Genomic DNA, 24959 nt, shown 5'->3' with positions numbered 1-24959 from the left:
AGATGCTTTTTAAAGGTGTTAACCTTAGCCTAGCAACACCGGACCACAATTTCCACTTTGCTTATAGTGTTCAATCTTGCGGCGAAAAAAAAAACTGAGCTTGCAAGCTTGTACAGTGATTCCACGTTTGGCAAGCGTTAAAACAAGTATCCACAGCACAACACAGGCAGACAGGGGCCCAATTATCTTGGTCACAACAATCAGCATGTGTGAAAAGACATCAACTGCATGTGTGAAGAGACATCACCTGCGACATATCTTTTTATATCAAAGTATGCAGATTCATGACAATGGTTGTCTCAGTTGTCTTTCTTCATAGATGCATTTGCTTCAGTTCAGTTTCTCCTCTCTCCTTTCCATAGTGTCTGCACAATACCTTTTGCTAACACTGAATATTGCAATAATGAGCCTATAAACAGCTTCATTACCTTCACTACATTTTCAATTAGGCATGGGAACACATCTTGAAGGGTACTAGAGAGGGAGAGAGACAGAAAGGACACTTGATAGAAAGACAGCTCCCTGATAGCTGTTTCACTCCATTTTGCCTTTAAATTTTCTGCTTGTTTTTCCCCTTTATCCTGTTTTTCTTGCCCTTCATTATCATCCTCTCTGCACTCCTGTTTCTATTGACAACAGGCTGAGCTTGGAGAATAAAGGTAAAGCCTTAACTTAATTATCTGTAATGAAAACACTACTCTCTCTCTCTCTAACTCATATACAGTAGTCTACTCACTCCATTTTGTATTCTTGCATTTACTGTTTTGAGTCATTATATTCATCTTGTATGTACTTGAAATACCTCTGATATTGAAAAGCCTGATGATACAGGGAAGGATAATGGGAGAGTGGAGGAGAGAGCGAGAGAGAGCAGATTGTTGGAGTGAGACAGAAACGTGAACATGTGTCTTCCAGCAGGTTAACATGAAAATTAGAGCCGAAATATGGAATCAATACCAAGTGCCTCACTGGTTTTCATCAATATGAGATACTCTAAATGTTCTCCCATTTATTCACATTCTCTCCACCAGCTAAATGGTAAGTTACAGAGAAATAACAGGAGCACTTCCAATCTAATATCCACTTAAATTACAAAGAGCATTCATCACTGACAACATCCTTCACCAAATCCTCCAGGGAGTGGGATTTACAGGGAGGAATGTTGGAGCAGCTACCTCTGAGCCAACCGCTGACAGGAAAGCTGTGAAGTTGTGTGATCACCTGGAAACCCTTGGCGGTGACATCAAAGTAGGTTATTGATGTTTTATCAATGCATTTTACACCTACTCACCGAAAAAATTTCTCACGCTTTAGTTTGTCTATACAACTACTGCTCCCATTCACCTTTGTATGTGATCCGTCTGTTGTGTTTACATGTTCTTTGTTGGCTATATGATGTTTGGTAAAGACTAAAAACATCCAAACTGCTATTAAGTTGCTGATTTTGATTATGAGCAACTATAAAGTGGCTCATACGCAAATATCAAATAATTTTTAAAAATTACAGTGGTCACTTCATGCTAAAGAAAGTGCTTGACATAATTATGGAACAGTTACATACAGTTTGTGCAGCAGAATTTTGTTGTTTATGTAACTGTGCAGCAAGTAAATGGGTAAAAAAACTTACTTGTTGCAAAAAAAATCTGCCTTGAGTGAATATTTGGGAATTCATTTATATAAATAATAGGATAGACAACATTGGGTGTCAACCCTGAACACCTAGTATCAAAATTTTGTGTAACAAAACTTTTGGTATTGGTACAAAAACCCTTGAGAGAATGCTGAGGGAAAAAAAATGGTGTCGAGCCATTGAGTCCGAGCCAAATATTATGTCCTTTATCCCAATTTCAGCTGAAGTGATGAAAAACATGCTTATATGGTATTATAGGCCAAACTGAGTAATGTACTGTACAGTGCAGTCACAAGCACCTGACACCATTCCTACAATTTTCTAACTCTCACATAGTGTACACTACCACAGTGTTTTTGGTACTTTCAAGGTTAAGCTAGATGAATCATTTCATTTATTTATTGGTAGCACAAAATAAATGTACTTTCTACATCAGAAAAGTAAAACTTAGATATAAATAGATATAATCCACAGAAAGATAACACGGCATAGATCTTGGATTAATTTTGCTCCAAGCTAGTAGATGAAAGTAATCACTGAATGTTCTCGCAGTGAAATATGAATGAATGTGTCATATCATTCAGTGGGCATGACTCTGCAGAGCAGCAAGAAATTTTCTACAGCAGTTTAGTTTTGGGGTTAATGCGTGGTACTGCAGTGCCCCCAGCTGACCACAGAGAGTACTCTACCCGTTGTAGCCTGTATGCTCCTGGAAACTCCAACAGGCTTGGGGAAAAAGAATCTACTCAATAAAAAGGGGAATTTACTCATCATGGCTGCACATATGCGAAACATGTGAGAAACACAGCATGCATAAAACTGAGAGGCCATGTGCTTTTCTAGCGGGTAAAAACTGTTTAAAAAGTGACTGAAGGTGATGAGAAAAATATTGAGAAGATGGCATTTGACCGAACATTAACTAGGAACCCAAGAGACTTAATACAGATACACTTACAAACTACAAACCTGAATTTAAATGAATGTAGCGCAAGGCAACACCTGCAACCCCAAACGTTTTTGAAACTTCAAAGTCCAGAAATCATCTAATGCAACATCTGGAAACTGTACACAGCATGCTCATGTTTACAGCCCAGCTGGTCCATGCTGCTTTACAACAACAGGACAGGAGAGGTAAAAAGATACAGCTTAAACGAGCTACATCACAGCTGTTCAGGAGACAGTTCAGATTTAAGTGTCTAATTTTTTAACTTGTTGATTCCTGCGGGTAAAGAAGCGACCATACACAAGACCAGATTTTTTTTTGTTTTCATTTTGTGATTTAGGTTAATAAATCTTGAATTTAGCTAAAACTCTTGTGTAGTTGCAGCTTTGAGGAGTAAGAAGTCGGAGAGAGTGGTTGGTACCATGGAATAATTATATACAGAATAGGTATAGGGAGACTACTGTACAGTGACAATCATTTTCTTCCCTATTCTCTTTCTTCGTTGTCTTGACCTCTCTCCAAGGCTTGTGACGGTCCACACAATTACCTTCAATTATCCTCACTTCCACCTCACCAATTACATCCATTATTGATTCCAGACCCCCAGGCTGTAAGCCTTATCTATACCCAACCACAGCCCACGGAGGAGAAAGCACAATAGGACCAAATAATAGGACGTTGGTTCATTAACACTCTCCAGCTTTTCACTCCATCTACGACACGCCATCATCTACCAAACAGAAACTGTCTTCCACTGCAGTGCCCTTGAGAAACATATACAAGTGCAAAATCTATATCTTCTAGACAGCTACAACTCAGCTGAATGCAAGATCAGCCAAAACCCCCAAATATATTCAAAGTAATAAAACCTTGAACATGTTTGAGACTAACTTTTTGCAAATATAAAGCCAGATAAAGCAATATCTCCAAAAGTAGGATTTCACCAAAGAAAGCAAAGAAAACTCAACAGGATTATGTGAGCAACAGTATAAAGTACACCCATCTGTTCCTGATCATTTGTCCACCATGTAGCATTAGGGGACACTACACTAATGATGTGGCACCCTGTCTGCAGATGTTGAAAGCAAAGATGTAATGACAGAGGCATGAGAGTGAGACAGAGCTGAATTAAGGTCAGTTACACAGTACGGAAGCTGCAAAATGTGGAGTCACACTCTGCGCCCCTCTTGCCAGATTTTTGAATATGATACTTACTGACATTTAGTGAGACACAAACATAAGCTGCTGTCACCACACACTAATGTAAAACATCCATCATCTTGAATACATGCCAAGGCACCCGCTGAGAGCCACATCAATGATGCTTCACTGCCATCTCCTGTTTCTACAAACTTAAGAGGCTGAGCTCAAAGTGTGATCTGCAATACAACGCTGCCCTCTTCAGGTGTGTTATAGTTGTGGATGGCTGTGTTATAAAAGTTGAAAATTCTGGTGAAGTTCATACTACAGCAGGAGGACTATATGTTCCTCACTTTTAATGGTATCCAATTACCAAACACTTACCTTTTTATCCTTTCAGACAGCCTCTCCATGAAATTGGGTACCCCACTGCATCAATAGAAGTTGTAAATCACACCTTGTGTCCTTCATACCTGTTTGGAATAAAATCTGAGTGAGGTTTGCAGCATCAGAGCTATCCAGTTAAAACAGAGAAGCATTACCTTTAACTACTATTACACAGTATGGAGTACTCCAGTTAATAATTAGATCCTGACTTTTCCTTCCAATTTATTTCCTGACATGCCTTACACACATTTCTAAAAACTGACTACTTAACTTTTGATGTCATACTTAGCTGGTGCTTCATTAAACATCAAATGTGCCTGTACAAGTCTAACTAGGTCTCACAAGAAAGAATGAAAATTGGGGAACAGATATTTACCTTCTACAATAAAGTAGGCTTAGTCTGTACATTGTTTGTTTGTATAATATTTCTTCAACTCAAAATTCAAAAAGTACAAGTCAACAAAAAGTAAATAGCTTACTTACCCCCCGGGGAATGAACAGGTTTATGTGGAAAGTAGCCCAGCATCCCTGAATGACACAGGTGTTGCTAATTGATGCAACTTGGAAAGTTTGTTTTGGTCTAGTATCTGTCGGTCTTTGTTGGCGGTGACTTTTTCACAAATTATAATATGTGCATTTATAACACTGCACAACTAACCTTAAACACTTTTCGTTTTTTGGCATTATGGTTGTTTCTTGGAAAGTCGATAACTTTACTAAATGGATGGTTAAGCAGTGCAGCAGTTTGTGTGTAAAGAGGCGTGGTTTCCCATGTCTTATGCGGCCTTCAGGGACTATCGGATATATTAATACCATTAGAGGGGTTGTAGGTTCATCAAAAAAAAAGCATAGACGCTGACTGTGAAGTATACATTTCATTATATACAAGTTAGATAGAAGTGACATGTAATTCGTGGAAAACATGGAAACTGTGTCAACAAATGACAGCAGAGTAGTATATGTTATTAGATTTATGTGCATTTGTGGTTTATATTTTCAGTAATTAAGGTAACATATATATTTCCATGCTTGTTTACCTTTACGTTTCTGTAAATTATCTGATTTTGCAACATACGTAAATTATTTTTGCCCTAACGTTTGTTCATGATGCACAAAAAAACTAACTAACAACTCTTGGGGAAAAAAACTTTCTTCAGGCCATTCTGGCGAGTCAGCACATTCAATCTATGCATCAACACAATGTGTGATAATTACAGCTAAACGTCGACTGTGCCTTTTTAGTTAAACGACATTAATAAAACGATGGCCGCTATGAAAATTGCTTTTGCCAGACTGAACCGTCTGTTATTGTAATGTTGACCAAAGCGCTCCATAGTGTATGAGTGTGACTGTGGGAGGGGCACCTGAAGGCAGCACTAGTGCAGCTCAGTGTTGTGTGCGGTCTGCTCGCTGTGTTTGCTGCTGGCTCCCCTCTGTCCTCCATTAGAGCTCGGCTCCATCCCCGCTGTACGGCGCAGGCCCGAAGTAGCGCAGCCGCTCTGAGGTTAGTGCCCTACCGCGCAATCTCCATCTATTTCAGCCCCGGCGCAGCCGCATCATCGAACCCGGCAGCGTTGGGGTGAAAGATGCGGATTGTTTAGATGTTGACTGGAGCAGAGTTATGATACATTTCTGGCGTTTTGTGCGGAAACATGTTGTAGGCGCGTAAAGACAACAAGCTCAGATAGAATAGAAGAGCTGTGGATGGACGCAGGCCGCTGGGCCTGTTGTAGTTAGCGCTCTGTTTTCTTTCATATTGCGCGGGTTTCATGCTAGCCGCTGCGTTACCAAGGTTTACCTTTCATTGCACGCTGAATTAATTTATGTTCAGCGTCCCGACATCGAGAAACAACTGCTCTTCTCGATCGTAGTTAATGTCCATTCAGGTGTCCGTGGTTACACCGCCAAATGGTTAGCTAGCTAGCTAATTAGCTGAATGTAGGACATTGCTAGCTTAGCTCAGTTGGCAGTCGTTGTCAGCCAGCCGGCAAGTCGGCTAATATTACTGCACTGTAACGCGTTTGCAATAACATTGTCTAGTTAATATAGGGTAGTGTGCTCGATCACTAGGTGTTGTGGAGAATGAGCCTCATTGTAGGCGACTCTTAAGATCATACATGAATGTTATTGTTGTTGAGTCGTGCACCGATTCGTGCATCATCTCACTGATCCTGTCAGCAGCTTATACATACAGTTGTACTGGAGATATGGATGCAAATAAACCTGCCTGGCTGCTATTAATACCGGGATTATGTTTTGTCAGTTTTGTATTGTATGGTAATAATGTTCCTGGCCTGTTTCTCTTATCAAAGAGAGAGATTAAGAAAGCATTGATGTGTGTATTACCTGTTCAAATAAATATTCCATAAATCAGCAGCCCACTTTGAATCAAGTGAGCAGCTTATCCCAGTATACTGCCTCAATAATTCATTTCATGGATAAGTGGGCAAAAATATGTTATATTTGTAAGTTAAAGTGTGCAGTTGAAGCATATTGTAGGAGTAATTTTCCCTACTTTGACAGATTATGTTTCACTCTGCTCTGGACACATACCAGTATGCAATTTCCCATTGTACTTACAGACTCTTGCACTGACTCACACTGTGACTACATTTAGACTTTCCTACTGACTTCTTAACTTTATATCCCCAAACAAAACAAAAAAAAACCCCTCTTTCAGTCAGATTCAGAGGAATGAATGAAAGCGCTAAGCAGCAGCTGTTAATGTGTTGAATCCACATCTTGCAAATGCATCTCTTGTGAAACCTATGACTGAACACGTAATAAATGGAAAATAAAACCACTGTAATGGTATTCCAAATGAAACCCCTAATGATGCACCATGAAGCCCTCTAGAGGCTGACAGAGCAGTAGCAGTACTATCATGTCATTCAGAAGCCCAAAGGAATGAAACAACAAATGCTTTCCTCATCAGGTCCATTGTTGCACTATTAATGGACACAACTTTTGGCCTGTCGTAAGGAGAATACCTGATACATATTGTGCCCTAATATATTAGAAACTACTGTGAACATGACACAGATAATGAGAGTGACAGTTGTGTAATTTCACACCTTTGTCTTAAGTCCTAAGGTCTCAGCAATTCAATGAACTTGCATTTATGGCTCACTTGAGTTCACGTAAATAAAGGAAGTACATACAGTGTCTTGAAAGATTTATATACTTGGCATTATCTCTGTTTTAAAAATACTGGTGCCTCCCATAAGTCTTACTGGTATTCATGCCTTACAGACTCACATCTTGCAGTATTAACAATAGCTGCTTTAATATCTGGCAATACGTGGTTACATGTCTTGATTATATATAATAAGATGCATCTGCTAAGCTATATAGCACCAGTCACTACAACAGAAATGATGACCAAAGACATTCTGTATTATTACAATAAATATACTGAATGCTGGAACCATTTAAATTTTGCTCAGACGCAGAATTGGGCCGAAGCCTGTCCTGCCATTATCTTATGCAACATTTCTTTTATTCTCTCTCCTCAGTCATTGTACCCTGGATCCAGTTGTGTAGACTCAGTGGTCAGAAATGGAGGAGCACGCCGTTCACCAGACGGAACACATGACCACCATTGAGGCCAACGCCGTCAGCCAACAGGTCCAGCAGGTGCACTTACTAGTTACAGAGCAGAAACCAGAAAGAATGACAAGGAAGTTGTCTTTTTTAGCGATAAGTCCCATTATTCACAAGCTGCTTTAACTAATTTACCAGCTAGTTAGACTGACTAAAACAGAAATCCTAACACCCCATTCAGGTACGATTACCATGACATTTTCTTAAAATGTAACACCCATTCTACCTGGATCTTAAACTGTATAGGTACATGTAACCACCTTTACTGAGGCATCCATGATGAGTGCTGAGGAAGACTCAACATCGTCACCGGATGATGATCCATATGACGACACAGACATCCTCAACTCAGCTGGCACCGACGAGGTCACCGCCCACCTGGCCGCTGCAGGTGAGTCTTGCCAAAGGGGAGAAACTGAGTATTTAGTTGTTCAGATGGATTCTTTTGATAAATAGCATCCAGAAAAAGCCATGATAGTTTTCCACAGAACAGAACTGCAGATTCTTTTTGACCTGTGTCAGGCAGTACCTTCAAATTTTGTGAGGTTCTCTGTCATTTGTGTGATGTTAATTTTATTCATAACTTACACTGAGTTGAAGAAACTGTGTCCTGTTTCCTATTCTTACTGGTTTGTTTAGCAAATGTTCTTATCTTGTATCTAAGGTGAGTTATTCTACAGGTCTAGTAAAACATACAGGTACGTGACATCCTGAGATCAGTGTAATGCTGTCAACTGAACAACAGGTGGTGCTAGTGGATTGCTTTGGAGAGTTAGTGTCAGTTTTTACCTTTTCCCTTCTTAAGGTAACAAATTGTGCCAGTGGGCCACAATTGCATCTCAGTGCACCAGATTAAACACATTTCAAAACCGAATAAAAAAAGAAGAGTAATAACTGTACATTTAAGCCAAGAAGCTCAATTTAAAAAAAGAAATTTATAAACAGCGTTCAAACTCATGACAGAATGTCGTTCACTCTGATGACCTGTCTGTGGTTTTACTTACAGTCTAGTCTGATCGTTCTCTCTCAGGGCCAGTGGGCATGGCAGCAGCTGCTGCTGTGGCAACTGGTAAGAAAAGAAAGAGGCCTCACATCTTTGAATCCAATCCCTCCATCCGCAAGAGGCAACAGACTCGCCTGCTCAGGTGAGCTTTAAACACCAAGAAACCAAGTTTTCCCCCATATACTGTCCCTCAGCAGCTACACTGACAATGAGCATGTGTGATTATTGTTTTTATTCTAAGACAGAGTTGCACCCCTTTGTAGTTGGTGTTGTATTTTGTGGCTTTTGGGCTGAGCCAGAAAGTAAAGGTGGCTGCATGTTTACAGGAAACTGAGAGCCACATTGGATGAGTACACCACCAGAGTGGGACAGCAGGCCATAGTGCTGTGTATCTCTCCCTCCAAACCCAACCCAGTGTTCAAGGTGTTCGGTGCTGCTCCCCTGGAGAATGTGGTGAGTGTTATAGTCTTGTAGTCAGACTTCTAAAGTCAGAATTCTGTAGTCAGAATTGGCATATGATGATGTCCACAGTGAAACATCGCGATGGACGATGCTGGGGGGGACTTGCACTTACATTAATGTAGTGAGTGTAGTTGTCGTCAACTTGAGTACTTAATGTGATTCACTGTCTCTCCGCTGCTCCGCTCAGAACACACTCTCACTCACACACACAGCCCTGCCCACGGTGAAACACAGGAGAGAAGAGAAGCTTAGCATAACCATAAATGACAGCAAAACGCAGTAGACACTGTTTATTAATGTTATTTACCTAATTTATGTGCACTCGTTTCATTTCAGCTCAGTGTGAGCAGCTACTGCATTTTGCATTGAAACATACATTTATATCAATCCATATATAATGATATGAAACAGAGGAAGGCAAGCAGCCTTTTTGATGATGTTTATCAGCAAATGTTTGGTATTTTTTTATCTAATAAATGATCTCTGTGATTAATTGATTATTGAGTCAATCAATTTTCTGTTAATTCGATCAATTTAGTTAGTAATGGCTTTGGCAATAAACTGAAGCACTGATGTAACTATCTTTCTGTCCTTTAGGTGAGGAAGTACAAGGGCATGATGTTGGAGGACCTGGAGAATGCCCTGGCTGAACACGCCCCAGCCGGCGGAGAACTGGCCTCAGAGCTGCCCCCCCTCACCATTGATGGCATCCCTGTCTCTGTGGACAAGATGACCCAGGTGAGGTTGGACTCAATGCTCTTAATCTGCTTATCGATTAGGGTCCAAACCACCCTTGTGTTTCCAGCATTTCCTTTTGTAGAAATGGACTGATTCAAAACTTCTTTATAGCATCAGAAACACAACGCTGGTGTTCCCAGCAGAGGGCATCAGTTGGCAACAAATCAGAATCACAGATATTATGTTTTATGTCTAATGTGAGCAAGAGCTTAGCTATCTGTATGCATCAAGGTCAAACAGTCATTTTTAGCTGTTTTTGTATGTCCGCCAGTGTCATTTGATAAGTTGATTCAGCCATATAATCAGTACTTACTCCTCTAAAACTTACATTTATTTTCATGCTAAAGAGCAGGAAATTGTAGTTCAGATATAAATCTGATGCAGAGGTCGTGTCTGCTTTTGATAACAAGCCAAGCCTCCTCCCTTTGCTAGGCAGGCTTTGGCACCAGTACGCAGTGATAGGAAGTGCAGAGTAGACTGCTCTTGGTCGGCCTTTCCCTGCAATGTTAGTACCATTGGTAGCCTGAGTCCTGTGTCCACCCGAGGGAACCCAGCTTGTTTACTCTGCCATCCCAGTGCTGCTGACGTATTCTCTGCATCATTGTCAGAGTAGCCAGCATGACAGTGGCCCTCAGAGACGGTCCTCAACCCTGGGAGCACGGTAGCCAATCCCAAGGCCAGACGAGTCCTCGGAGGGCAGGTGTTAGTTGGTGCTTGTTTTTCTGGAGGTTGTAGGATGAGATTATCATGAGTAACCTGTTGCCTCACTCAGCTTGGCCAAGCCAGGTGGAAAGGTGTGGGGGATGGTGTTTTTAGAGGTATGTGTGTTGGAGACAGCTCTGCAGCCCCTCTGGAATAGGTTGCATGAAAACGAGATCTCTGTGATGAAAGGGAGCTCATACAAATGTAGTTCTCTGGATATTTATTTATTATTTATTTGAAAGTATTTGCTATCTTCTATGCAGACATCTGCAGTAGGTTTTGCGTGGCTGAAGCAATCCCAAGTGAGGTTTAGTGACGCAGGCCGAGGGCCTGGCAAGTCTAATATATGGAGCATCTGTAGCAGGTGATCCCGGGTCTACCCTGAGCCCATAATTACCCCCTAGCCTTGTTAGGGCCAGGGACCCGGCAACATAGCCGCCTTCCTAAACGCTGATTGGACCATTGCTTGTAGGATTAGGATTGGGGGGGTGGGGTAGTGGGTATGAGGACAACATGCCACTTAACTCACTAGCCACTGTAATTAGGCCATCTGGTCTTGCCCACATGCATGCACATACATCCACACATGGAGTAGCCACAGGTGGAAATGCAAGCATCTTTTTGCCACCAAGTCTTTTTTTTCTGGGGTAAATCCACATTATGCATCAGTAGGTCAAGTGACTGGATGTGTTATTCCAAAACTGGCCATCCATTTTCTATCAAGATCCATTTTGTCTTATCCCTTTGTGTGATGTACTGAGAACTGTGCATAGGTGGTTTGTGAGTTAGAAAAGGGGGCTTTAGGGGGGAGGAGGGAGGGATTTATTTCTCCCAATACCAAATTTAGCCCGTGATGTCAAGGCAGGCAGACGCTGCAGTGCCTCATTGTGCAATATAATCCCTCGGTGATGCTTGCATATTACCAGGACACTGAGGACATTGGCACTAAACCCCACCCCAGTCTGTCAGTGAGTGTGGCATGTTCTGGAAGTGTTGATGTGATGGTGAGTGGGCATACACACCACTCACTGCTTAGCTGTGTCTAAGTGTGTATGCTCATTTTATCTGGGGGATGAGCAAGAGCAAGCAAATCAGATTAGATTAGGACCACCACCCATTTCCTCACCCTGCTTTGGAACAGGCCCAGAAGTGGGCCTCACATTGAACAAAGACAAACCAATCAATTAAAAAAAGTTAAAGCGTAGAGTATGAATGAGTTAGCTTAGTGCTTGATATCATAGGTTTAAGTTTAAAGGTGCATTGTATAGGATTTAGTGGCAGCTAGCACTAAGGTTGCATATTGCAACCAGCTGAATACCCCTCCCACTCACCTTCCCCTTCCAACCATGTAGCAGAACCTACGGTGGCAGCGAAACTTGTTAAAAACATGAAAGGCCCTCTCTAGAGCCAGTGTGTGGTTTGTCCATTCTGGGCTACTGTAGAAACATGGCAGTGCAACATGGCAGGCTCCGTGGTGGAGTACCCGCTCCCTATGTAGGTATAAAGGGTTCATTCTAAGGTAACGAAAACACAGTTCCTCAAGTCTCTACACAAGTCCGTAAAATAGCACACATCATGAGTGATCAAAGTTAATCTAATGTTTTTCTTTGACACTGATTTTTATTTTAACAATATTGACCAGCTTGTCTTTGTTAATACCCACACTGAATGTATTGGAGCCTTTGCTGGGACGGGTTGACAACTGAACTGTGTCGGATCACCCTTGATGTTCCCATGGTGTCTGTCTGACACATCAGGCTGGAGCCACAGCCATAGATTGGTGTTAATAAACATGAGCAGATTGTTCTCCTTATAGAAAGCCTGTTTCTATTTGCAGGATTTGACCACCTCAGCACCCGGCAGCAGTAGGTACCCCGATCAATACACGCCTCCTGCTGCCTGCTCAAGGGCGTGTGCACTTATGTGTGTGCGTGTGTGTGTGTGTGTAAGACACTGCAGCTCTCCACTTTAGAGTTTTGATGTGTGAATCATCTCTTTTCTCTATTCATCTATCCTTTGCTTCAGGCCCAGCTGCGAGCGTTCATCCCAGAGATGCTGAAGTACTCGACGGGTCGAGGGAAGCCTGGCTGGGGGAAGGAGAGCTGCAAGCCAGTCTGGTGGCCTGAAGACATCCCTTGGGCCAACGTCCGCAGTGACGTCCGCACAGAGGAGCAAAAACAGAGGGTGAGAGAAATACCAATATAATAATGTGATACTTTTACAAATTCAAATGTCATTTATTCTTTTTAAGCCTGATTTTCTATATTATAGAGATGGGTAAAACAAAAACAAAAAATATTTTCTTCAGTTGTTGTATGGATTAAACAAACGAGACATGGTGTGTTAAATATTGAGCTTTAGTGGTGCCATGAATGTACCATGGAACTAATTCCTCATGAGGCAAACAATATTTTAGGCTGATAATTCATACATTAACTTGCATCTGTACTTCCTAAGGTGTCTTGGACGCAGGCACTGCGGACCATTGTGAAGAACTGCTACAAGCAGCACGGCCGTGAGGATTTGTTGTACGCTTTTGAAGACCAGCAGGTAACCACAGCAACCACCACCCAGCACCACCTGACCACCGCGCAGGGCATCGCACACCTTGTGCCTTCACAAACTGTGGTACAAACCATCAACAACCCTGATGGAACAGTCTCGCTCATCCAGGTACATTTTAGTTGATGGCACTTTTTCAAATCAAAATCTTATTCTGGTTAAGGGTCAGTATGCTCAGCTGTCATCTTCTGTATTTTGTGACTGTATTTTTCTCTCAGGTTGGCACTGGACACACAGTTGCCACCCTGGCAGATGCCTCAGAGCTTCCCGGTGTGACGGTGGCACAAGTCAACTACTCTACAGTTACTGATGGAGAGGTAGCAACCACACACCCTTTAATAGTTTTTATACAATAACAACTACTATATGAAAAAACATATTTTGATCACATACTACATTAACAGACTCTCAAAATGAATAATATGAACTGACTTAGGTGTTGAATCAATTCTACCTTCTAAAGAACATAAATTGATAGATCTAACCAGACTTCTGTGATGTATGTAAAATGCACTTAATGGGAGCTGTCCTTTCAGCACCACAAAACCACAACATGAGCCACAAGACCAACAACATAACAACAACTGTTTTTTTTACACGAGCTTTACTACCTTGCTGTCATGAAATTGTATTTCCCTGTCCAGGTGGAGCAGAACTGGGCCACCCTCCAGGGCGGGGAGATGACAATCCAAACCACCCAGGCTTCAGAAGCCACACAGGCGGTAGCATCCCTGGCTGAAGCTGCTGTCGCTGCCAGTCAGGAGATTCAGCCCGGAGCCACTGTCACAATGGCTCTAAACAGGTGAGGAGGGTAAAACTGATGAACAAGTTATTTTGCAGGTTTCAGAGGAACCAGGCTTTTTAAGTAATAAGTGAACTACATCTAGAGGAGGCGTTCTGTTAATGAAATGATGACAAGTTGAATTGTTGGTGGCAGAAAAGCACAATTGGTAGCATAAAGCTGCCATTGCTGAATGGTTTTCACCTTTTTAACTGGAAATTTACAGAAGGGGTTTGTGTTTACTGACACAATACTCAAGGGTCTTGAGTTGCTGGTGGTGGAGCTAACCAGCACTGCAGAGCATAAGAAGAATCCATAATCACAAAGGCAGTTCTAACAATTTGATGAGAATGGGACAACTGTCGGGGCAGGTCACCAGGGTCCCCTGGAGATGAGTCAAGTGGCTCTCATCCTGGTTCAGCATCTAATTAATTAGCCTGTAGCTTTCACAGCGGCAGTGTGCAAGGTGCACAACCATTAAATTGGCTGTTAGCCACATATTTCCATGTACTAACAGCTTAGTATAATTTGTTGTTTAAAACACTAGTACAGGTGTTAAATGTGTAATTGCTTCGTGGTGTGACTAAGTAAGAGTTTGAAATAAAATCACACATAATCAACATAAGCCTTTTTAACTGACTTGTAATAAAACATTTTATAAAACATGTACAGGGGTTGTTGTTGGTGTACTGTTTTTCTGGAGGGAAAATCAGCCACACACACGTATTCGTATTCAGATGGGATCTACGACAAGATCTCAAGTCACCTCCCATGGAGGACCAAGTGTGTGCAGGATCTGATTACAACACAAGAATACAGCAGGTTGAAATTGTGCTCGTCAATAGAATTAGTTAGTAGTCTTTGGTTGTAGCTAAAGCCTGTAGATCTTAGGCTATCCATCACCACTTCTTGATCTACAATTTTGATTTTCATGATCTATAAGACTGCCATCGAAGACCTTGAAAGGTCTTTAAATTCCTGAATTCATCAGCCAGACTCACTAAGATGCTGACATGTTAGCTGTTTTTTTTGTGTTGTTTTTTTTTTTACTGCAGTAGTGTCAAGGCAATAATTTCAGATGTGTATGGGTATGTCCCATTGGGGCTTGTTACCTGCACCCACCTGAGTCCTCCTTCCGCCTCCCCTCCCATCCTGCTGTTTACCTGTGTTGAGCTACTCAGGGCTCTCTGCTCCACAGGCTCTGGAACATTTTGTCTGTTTTCCAGCTCCAGAGGGGGAACACAGCCTCTTTCTCTCTCTCGCTGTCTTGACACTATGACACACCAATGGTCAAATGTACAGCACAGTAATGGAAGTCTGCTAATTGCTGAGCTTTTTATCATTTCACACGCATTGACACAATAAAGTTAGGTTTCAACACAGGTTATGTTTTGCAGAGAAAGCTATAGTTTGATGTCACAGGAGCATTTTGTACCAGTTTAGCCAAAATATACTTCCATTCTCTTTGGCAGTAAACTCATCCATTTAGCACCACAGTGTGAATGCATGGTTACTGTATACCGTCTCTGTCTGCACTCTCACAGCTCCTCCTCCTTATGTGTCCGTCTGTATTTCTATCTCAGATGTGATTATCAACCAAGCTGTGAACAGTTCCATTAGTTCATAACGAAGCTGGTGTGGTAATAGGCTCGTGGTAATTCCACTGAATAGATCTGGTTAATAAAACTGCTTTGTTAGACCCGTAGCACCTGGCCTTTAGGGAGATGTGACAGATTCTCCATAAGTCCAGACTAGAAAAGCCTCTTACTGCTCATACACTCCTACCTCTTCACCCCACATCTCTCTAATAACCCCTGCCTTTGTGAGCAGATCGTGTGTGAGTGTATGAGTGTGTGCGCTTTTCAACTCTGTACCAAAGATTGTGTGTTTAACCCTGATATGTACACGCATCCATCTCATATGTGTTTTTAATTCTCAATTGTGCGCGCAGAAGAGGTTTATTTGCCTGAATTTTTACATATTGTACACTTAATCTGATGTGTGTCTGTGTGTGTGTGTGTGTGTGTGTTGTAGTGAGGCAGCAGCCCATGCTGTAGCGACGTTGGCAGAGGCCACTCTACAAGGAGGGGGTCAGATTGTCCTGGCAGAGACAGCAGCTGCTGTTGGGGCGCTGGCAGGGGTTCAAGACGCCACAGGTACATATTCATCTACAGTGTTAACATCAACATGACAAACATGCAAAATACACCTCAAACGACAGCATTTACATAGTGTCATACACATTATAATATCTCTTTTATCACCGTCTGTTGCACCAGATATATTATTATAATGTAGTGCCACTCTGAACAAGTAACACACTATAACCTGCTAACTGACATTACCAGTTACCCTCAGTCCTTTCTTTATATCAGCATGAGCACCGAATAAATTAACTTGTTTAGCAGGTGAATTCAGGCAGGTGGCACATAGCAGGTGTCATTGAGTTAAACTGGCTCAGATGAGATCCCAGCCACAAATTTAATTCTGTAACAATGCATATCTGTTCAGAGAATTAAAAATATACTGAATAATCTGTGTCTATGGAGAAATTGCATCGACAACTTTTATTTTATTCATGTGATTGGACCAATACACAGTCCCACTATACTTACTGTGTATCTGTTTAGAGGGTTTACTTTTTACCACTTGGACTAGTTTCTTCTCATGTGATATTTGATAGGTCTCTGTCTGCCAGCTTGTTTATAATATATTCAAATCAGCGATCTGAGCAGATGAGCTTGAAAATCAGAAAAACTTTGACATCTATTTATTTCAACCTATTTTAGGTTACAGTCGCAGACTCAAAAATGAGTTAGAAATATTTTGTTACAGAAGTATCAACAGCAGAAATGTAAATACAACGTTTAACTGAACGCTTTTATCAAAAACATTTTGGCATCACATCTTTACTAATTTGTACTTGTGTGTATTCACCAGCCAATGGAATTTCTAATTAGTGTTACTAAGTGTAAGCTTCCCTCTGGTAGCACTGCAGTGAGCTCCTACACTCTAATCTACTCTGTGCTGATGTGACAGATGGTGTGTTTCTTGTAGCAATACTCCCTTCTTTTAATGATGCGTTAGCTGCATGACCCTATGGTTAACCTCTTCACATGCATACTGTATGCAATGCTGCAGCAGTGCGTGGGACTGCACCAGTTTGCAATGAAAGCCTCACATCCTTATTGAATAACATTAACAACCATTTTAAGTACATGTTCAGTCACTATTCTCAGGTTGGAATGTAAAGCTACTGCTTTTCAATGACTAACATCAAGGGACCACTAGTTTGATGTTGATTACTAAATGTGTAGTATGTTAATGTGAGTAGCCTGTTGCACATGAATAGAGATATACAGGTGAAACTAAGAGAGAGTCATTTAGAGTCATTTTTCTGTCATTTCCTGGAGCTAACCATTACTTCAAACTTCATAATTGTCAGCACACTGTGATAATAAATTTAACATGATAATAAAAGTTAATATTAGGCATGTCAGTCGCCGGATTAATACTCATTCAATTGTTGAAGTTGGAGATTTGATTCAGTTGTTTTTCCTTCACATTGTAATTGTATTTTGGAAACTACTATTTGATGCAGTAACAATTAGTCACAACAGTTTCATTGTATATTGATTATCACAGAGCCAGAACTTGAGAATTTGATGCAATTGCTTCTTTTAGCAGATTGATGCATTGAATCATCAAAATTTATAATCAACACAGTGATGCAACAAATGAATTATTATACCCCAGTTTTTAATTCTAACAAATTTAAAAATCAAAGTAAATCTCCAAACTATAGCATGAAGTTTGGCTACATACATACTGTATCTTGTCAAGCTGTCAATCAGTACTGTCCTAAAGTGGGATAAACACACACACACACACTCACATAAAGTACACTAGTCCAGGGGCATGAGCACGTCCCCAAGGGGCCCTCCTAAAGAGCTTTGATCCACTCCATTATCAGTCCATGTCTAATCACTGGGCCAGCTGTCAACACACAACCCCCAGGTTCTCATGCTTGTCCTTATAAATGTATACATGCTATTACTATATACATGAACGTAGCCCTTCTCTAACTTGAGACGAATGCATGTGTGCATCTCAAAATGTTTGTATATTTTTTTACTCGTACACACACACTTGCTGTCTCCTCGTCTTAACCGCCCACATCCTGCATTAGTAGAATGAACAGCACAGCATTCAAGCATGTATTTAAGCACCAAAGCTGATTAGCTTTGCATTACATGCACAGTAGAAGAAATGAGCATAAGAACAATTTTCTCTCGGTCGTTTACATTAAACCTCCAAATTAGTCTCTTGTTTCATCAGGCAGATCAACTGTAAAGCACCGTAAAGCCTTCCAACTTCAGAGTGTGTTGGATCCAGTTTAAGACAGACACGTGAAACAAAATTCAAAACAAATCACTCTAAAATGTTTGCGTGGATTGTTGCAGGTGAAGGGAACTTTGGATGTTACATTCTCTTGAGTTTTGTTCTAACACTAAATCATATTTAAAAGGAACAAAAGCAGGAGCAATATAGGATGTTAAGATAACAGTTTTTTATTAGGTTAGTCCAAGCATAATTAAGTTTTGTAGAGAAGTTTCATAAAATACTTGCATAAAAGATGGAACCCACTTGTAAAAATGAAAGAATAGTCATAACATAAAGGACATGCAAAATGCAAAAATACGTGCAGTTTGCCAGTCTATATTTTCACATGTGTACGTTAATGTAAATTAAAGTTATTCAAATCTTACATCTGCAGCCTTTTTTTGTTTGACATCTTTCTTCCTAAACCATAAGGAGTCATTTTGCTGCAATGGCTCACTCAAACAACTAATGGAGCTGCCAAAGCCAGTCCTTCTCCCGACTATTGACCTTAGCTAATCACTGTAGTGCTGCCCAGGAGTGGAGAGCACCGTTTGAAGTGCACTGGCCCAGACACCGCTGATTGGCTTGTGTAGCGACCCTTCACTGACACAGGCACGCAGACACACACACACACTCATACACGCACACGGCCACACCAGGCACGACCCTTAATGTCTTAGTAACAATGTTTGAGTGGCCGAGTGAGGCACTTCACTCAGTGACTGCGCTGTGTCCGTACATCAATGTGCCAGGCCAATACCCTGTTCCCTAAGCCCTCTTCCATAATCACTGCAGCACAATTACCTGCATCAGCACAACTTAACCCTGTCACGAATCACCGGTGAGTGGGCTTAGCAAGAGTTCACATTAGAGGACCAACAATTACGAGATAACTTGTCAGAAGGGGCACAGTTTTATTTTTCGGGAAGAGATGCATTTGTTTTTCTTTCTCAAATACTTTAATACTTTGGGCATTCATATGGATATAAATGCAGCCCTGTGTCGTCTTAGGAATGCATTTTACAGGATCTGTGGATAGTGTGTGTTTGGTACATTTAAAGTTCAGTGTCTTTGCTCACAGTAATGGGAGCGGGTATGAGCCACTGCCATCTCCTGCACTGACCTTCTAGCCTGCCTGTGACACTGTGACAGCTTGTAGGGTGGGGCAGAGGCCCACGTGACTGCAGCAATAATCCCCACAGGCATACACACACACACACACACACACAGCTGGGCATGGGGGAAGCGAGCTGAGGACGTTCAATCGGACCATTGTTCAGTAATGCTGTCTCTGTAACATGGCCGCCTCCTGTCACAGACAACTACCTGGTCTTGACTGACTCTCAAGCACCGTGTCAACTTTAAATTCTCTCAAAAAGGTTGCTCTCTGGCTGGCCAAAGGCTGAACAAGCAGTATTTCATTATTAATTAATTTGTTATGTATGTATTGCTTGTTCAATGAAACGATTTTTTTCACGATGATCCTGATGAATCCAAAGCACAAAAATGGGGTTCACACACATGAATCAGATATTTTCTTTTTATTTCATTTAAATTGTCCGATACAAGTGTTTCGGCTTTGCCTTCTTCAGAGGTGCATACTGTGCTTGTATTGGACAATTTAAACAAAATAAAAAGAAAACGTCTAATTCATTTGGTTGTGCAAACTCCCTATTTGGTTGAGTGCGATCTTTTTTTAACTTCTACTCTGTAAATTACTGATAAGGAAATGATAAACCGATGAAAACTGATGTTAATCGATTTTCTGTCAGTTGGCTCCCATAATTTGAATAACCAACTGATCATATCTGCAGTAGTTGGCATGCTCACACCACGTTTTTCTGCATGGTAAACTCATTTGGATTTGAACAAGAAGAAAAAAAAAGGTTTTCCCCAAACTATTGTCCATATATAAAGGGTTACCAACAGCTATTTGAATATAATAATGATAAGAATAATCCAATGTTACAGCTGTTATTTTCATGATCAGTTAATCTGTCTGTTATTTTCCATTAATTGTTTTCTTACCTCATTACAATTTCTGTTATTTTTTGTCAATTTTTTGTCCGACTGACAGTCCAAAGCTGAAAGATATTGAATTTAAAATGAAAGACAGCAAATTCTAAAATTTGATAAGGTGGCACCAACAAATGTTTGGCTGTTTTGATTGATAAAAGACTCCACTGATTATCATTTAATCAGTTCTCTGTCAATCACCTGATTGTTTCAGTTGTAATTTGGGTACTGAGCTTAAACATATGATCAAACATTAGTTGTTCAGTTCTGTAGAATCAGGCTTGATATTTAGCCAAATGACACTGTTGCTGTGTCTAAATCCAAAAATGTCCCACTTCTTTCTCCGCAGGTCTCGTCCAGATCCCGGTCAGCATGTACCAGACTGTAGTGACCAGCCTCGCCCAGGGCAACAGGCCCGTCCAGGTTGCCATGGCACCTGTTGCCACACGCATAGACAACACTGTCACACTGGACGGCCAGGCGGTGGAGGTTGTAACTCTGGAACAGTGACAATTAAGACCCTGGAAGGAGTAGGAGGCACTGAATGGCCACCTCGGAGATTTGTTTATCCTACTGTTTTCCAAGACAACACGCTGTGTACAATGTCAAATATATTTTTAAATGTACGTCTGCAGGGGAAGTCAAAGTGAGTTTTCAATTCATCGTGTTTACTATGTAAAGAAATTGCTTTTGTTGGTGTATTTTTTTCCATTTAGCCTCATGTGGTTTTTTTTTTTTAGCTCTGTGATGTTAGGTATTTAGTATTTATTTCTTTACAATTAACCTTTACTTAAAACAAAGATGAACCAAATACCCGGGAGGAAAGCCACCACTGCTTCACCCAGATTGTGTAACTATCACTGTTCTGGATTTTTCATTTTTCGTGTGTTTGACTGTTCTGTTTTAGGATGCATTTATAATTCAGTGCCATAGTCAGAATCACTCCTCTCTGATTCCTGTGTCCTCGATCACGATTCTAAATTTCAACCTTATCACGTCAATTCACCTTGAGCTGTCTTAGCATATGAACCAGCATCTGAGCTGTAGACATTTCTCTCATAGATGATGAAATAATACTTTGAAATACCATCTCGTCGTGTGCTTTTCCCTGTGCTGTTTTACTGTAGTCCATGCACATGTCAAGATTTGTGAAGACTCAGGATATACATCAAGGTGTTTTTTACTGCTGGAATTGCTGAGCTGACTTCCTGAAGCAGCCATTTTGTCTACCAGGTTTGTTTATTTAATGTGCATGGATAGGAGCACCCCTCGGTATGTTATTTTTTAACATGAACTCGTTCGTATGTCACTTAGAACTTGGTGGTCTGCGTCATTTTGTATGGCACAGGAAGTTGGTCACACTTGGACAGGAGCTGCAGTATTTGTGATGCAAATGTAAAGAGAAAAAAAAAAAAAAAAAGCATTTCTTCTGTCTTACAACAAAAATTGCTTGCCCAGAATCAGCTTAGTTCGATACAGCTGTAACAGTTGGTTCGAATCTCTCCACACTTATGTATTTAAAAAGTCCAATAAAATGGCTGCTGTTCACCATTCATACTGTCCTCTCCTGGTTATAAGTGCACTTTAATGAAACGTTAAAGCAACATAAGTCAGTATTTTGCATACTGAAGTTACATTAAATGACCATAATGTGAAAGGGGTTCTCTTTATTTTGCAGCTCTTTGTATAGTATATTTAGTATATTTTAGCTCAACATATTGCAAGTTTAATGAATGTTTCAGTCTAGCTGCAGTCAGGCTGCAACTAACAATACTCGTACTTCATTATTGATTAATCTGCCAATTACTCTCTAGATTAGCCTATAAAATGTCTGGAAAAATGTATTTCAAAATTTCCCAAGCCCAAGTGAGCCATAACTGAAGACGTTAAAGATGACTTCCCTCCATTTGAGTGTCTGAGTAAGACATGCCAGTGAGACATGCACAATATTAGGGCCCTGCAATGGCTTGCTTAAATGGAATTCAGCTATCAATAATGTTATTAATTACACCTGTGCATTTCCTGTTATGACAGTGTCTTCTGTGGTAATGGTCTATTGTTTGCTAATGCAAAGCTGATGGTATAATGGTGGTTGTGTATCTCACATTTTGTTTGGATGTTTTTCTAACTGCTAGTTGCCAAAAAAGTATATAAATTATATCTAAATGCAGCTTTTAGGCTAGTTCTGTGCTAAGAACAGTTATGAGATTTTCACATTACTAGTCAAATGAGTTCAGTTGAGTCCTTGACAAAATCAACACAGACTTGCAACTTAAGGCTTTTGATTTGATACCTCTCCATACCCAATGATTGAAAATGATCCTGTTAAAATGCAAATCTTCAAACAGATCTGCTTTGAAGAAATCCAACAGCAGTCAGCATTTCATACAGTGCAAATAATGATGAAACATACTGTAATAGGCAAAGAATATTACATTTGGATAGTAAGAGCTCTCTTTGATAAACAAAAAACAGATTCCAAAAAGAAAAACATGGCGGTGAAAATCATGAAATTATTTTTTTTGACTAATTGCACATTTTGACATTGCACTGCAACATTGTAGCAGAAGAGGCAGAATTTTTGCATGTGTGTGTTTGTGAAAGAGCGTCAGTAGCATAAAAATTTGTGAAGAGCAAACGATTTGTTTCAGTGTTTATAATTTTGGACCTGACTTGGACTTGTCCGTCTTGACTTGAGACTTTGAAAACAGGGACTTCTGCCATTATAGCAAAAGAAACATCCTGTACATGTAAGCTTTAGGTTAGACCTTTTGATTGTCACTGGTGACAATTTATCATGTACCTCCTCTTTTTGCAGGATGCCACATTTCTACATTTTGTCCCTTAGTTGCCACAAAACCCAATAACCTCCACACTCTCCTCTACAGCTCCCCCACCTTCCCTGCCGTGACAGACAGGGCCATGATTACATCATAAGCTGCCCGAACCTCCTCTGCTTTAAAGCCTGGGATTTGCTAGCAGGGCCCTTCTGTTGCAGAGTAGAACAGAGAGAGAAGCGTTCAAGCCTTAATCTATCAGGCGTCAGTGTATATCCCGCCTTCTCCAGATTAAAGCTGAACCAGGTTGCATTCACACAGATGAAAAGATCCCATGTTCCCACTTGTTTGTTTTATTTTCTCTCCTGTCATTTTTAGATTGGATCCCTTGCGTGAGCTGGAAAACAGTCAGGAGCATGTTGTGGCTCTGTGTTGGCAAAAGAAAACTTTGTATAAAGTTTGAGTCATTGTAGATGTGTGACACACATGCGCATCAAACTGTCACTGCAGATTATGGAGGCCTTATTAGCATGCTGTCTTGGAAAAAGGCCTACACCTCATGCTGCCTAAGCCTCTCCCTCCTCCATCTCCATCTCTCTCTGCACCACCCATCCACTTAGCTACACTTAAACAAAGTGCATTGAAACCTTTCAACTGCATCATTAAGGTTGAACCCAGCCTAGTTATGAAATTGCACTGGTTCAAAAAAAGACAGAATCTGTCTACTCCAGCCATTTATCTCCATGCAAAAGTCTTGAAATACCTCCAGCTAAGTTATTACAAATTTAAAATATTGCAGTTTATAATGAATTTCAATTTATTTGAATTATAATAGTTGTATAAACTTGCATTACTGTTAAAAAAAAGTCTGAGGAGTTTCGTGCCAAAATGAGAAAACAAAACGGGAAAAAAAAATTTAAACCATATGGACACATATTATATACATTTTTAAACTGATGACATAAAATTAGATGCAATAAAGCACATTTTGGGATCAAATTGGAACTGGAAGAGAATCTATTATCTTAAACAGGTCCAGAACCAGAAAAATGATTGTCATAGCCTTGTAGGCACTCATATAGGTTTACCTCTATTAAAAGTTTCTCTATCCAAAGAAAAGGTTAAAAAAAAAAAAAAAAGCTTTTGTGCACAAGTTGTGTGCTTGTGACAAAATCCAAAACCGATGTTGCTATGAAAACAACCTCTTAAACTGTCCTTCAGTCAAGAAACATTGCGCCATTATTCAACGGCAAATATACTATAGGTTTTCTTTTTTTAGCACATTCTTTTAAACCGTCAATAGCAAATAATTTTGCTTAGGCTAAAACTCTTTTGAAAGTTCTGGGTGAACAGATGTTTGTTGGTTGGTTGCTTCACCTGCATGGTGTCATCTAGGCCTCAGAGCCTTGCTTTTCCAAGGAAAGAGCCAGTGCTGCATTGCGTGTGACACTGTTACAAGTTACATCACTGTGCACCACACCGCAGTGCACTCTTCCAATCATCACATCCATCAACTGACTTTGAACCTGATTGGATGTCATTAAAACCATCCAATCTATGCAGTGAAGCTACAGCGTGAGTGCTTGCGCTTCATCCTGGGGGCAATATGTTTAGTGGGGGAAGATCACTGGGCAGAGGGGAGGCAGAGCTATTGATTCTCCGCAGCCGGTGGACAAGGCTGCAGCCAGGGCTTCAGTGACCTGGCTCCACAGGGGGCACTGCAGGGTGACAAGGGAGGGGTTGGTCATTCTTGTTGCCTGGAGTCGTGCAGGCAGACTCTAGGGCAGAGCTTTAATCTCCACTAATCGTTTCTTAATACGTGCATCCCGGGC

At 40.8% G+C, this 24959-nt stretch overlaps 1 protein-coding gene and 1 long non-coding RNA gene across 7 annotated transcripts in view; one reads left to right on the top strand and one right to left on the bottom strand.

Moving 5' to 3' along the window:
* LOC121890999 overlaps positions 1 to 5455 on the bottom strand; it is a 92767-nt gene extending 87312 nt beyond the window's left edge. For all 3 annotated transcript variants that reach the window (XR_006094004.1, XR_006094007.1, XR_006094005.1), the window contains exons 1-2: positions 4584 to 5455; positions 4098 to 4186 (exon numbers count right to left, since the gene is read on the bottom strand). This is a non-coding gene — a long non-coding RNA (uncharacterized LOC121890999). The remainder of the gene's footprint in view (positions 1 to 4097; positions 4187 to 4583) is intronic.
* Positions 5456 to 5468: 13 nt separating this feature from the next.
* Positions 5469 to 21903, top strand: nrf1 (nuclear respiratory factor 1). 4 transcript variants are annotated; one of them, XM_042403699.1, is made up of 12 exons: positions 5469 to 5604; positions 7616 to 7727; positions 7950 to 8094; positions 8734 to 8848; positions 9033 to 9159; positions 9766 to 9906; positions 12634 to 12792; positions 13066 to 13281; positions 13389 to 13487; positions 13800 to 13972; positions 15986 to 16107; positions 20700 to 21903. In XM_042403699.1, exons 2-12 carry the CDS (start codon positions 7659 to 7661, stop codon positions 20858 to 20860), a joined length of 1527 nt encoding a protein of 508 aa, XP_042259633.1. In that variant the 5' UTR covers positions 5469 to 5604; positions 7616 to 7658; the 3' UTR covers positions 20861 to 21903. The 4 variants fall into 4 exon arrangements, with proteins under 4 accessions (XP_042259633.1, XP_042259632.1, XP_042259635.1 ...); XM_042403698.1 differs by having other exon boundaries at positions 7616 to 7736; XM_042403701.1 differs by having other exon boundaries at positions 5470 to 5604; positions 13815 to 13972.
* The last annotated feature ends 3056 nt before the right edge of the window (positions 21904 to 24959 follow it).

Source organism: Thunnus maccoyii, chromosome 23, assembly GCF_910596095.1.
Source record: "Thunnus maccoyii chromosome 23, fThuMac1.1, whole genome shotgun sequence".
NCBI classification, from domain to species: domain Eukaryota; kingdom Metazoa; phylum Chordata; class Actinopteri; order Scombriformes; family Scombridae; genus Thunnus; species Thunnus maccoyii.
Note: the sequence above shows the minus strand (reverse complement) of the source record. Positions and strands in the feature narration are given on the sequence as shown.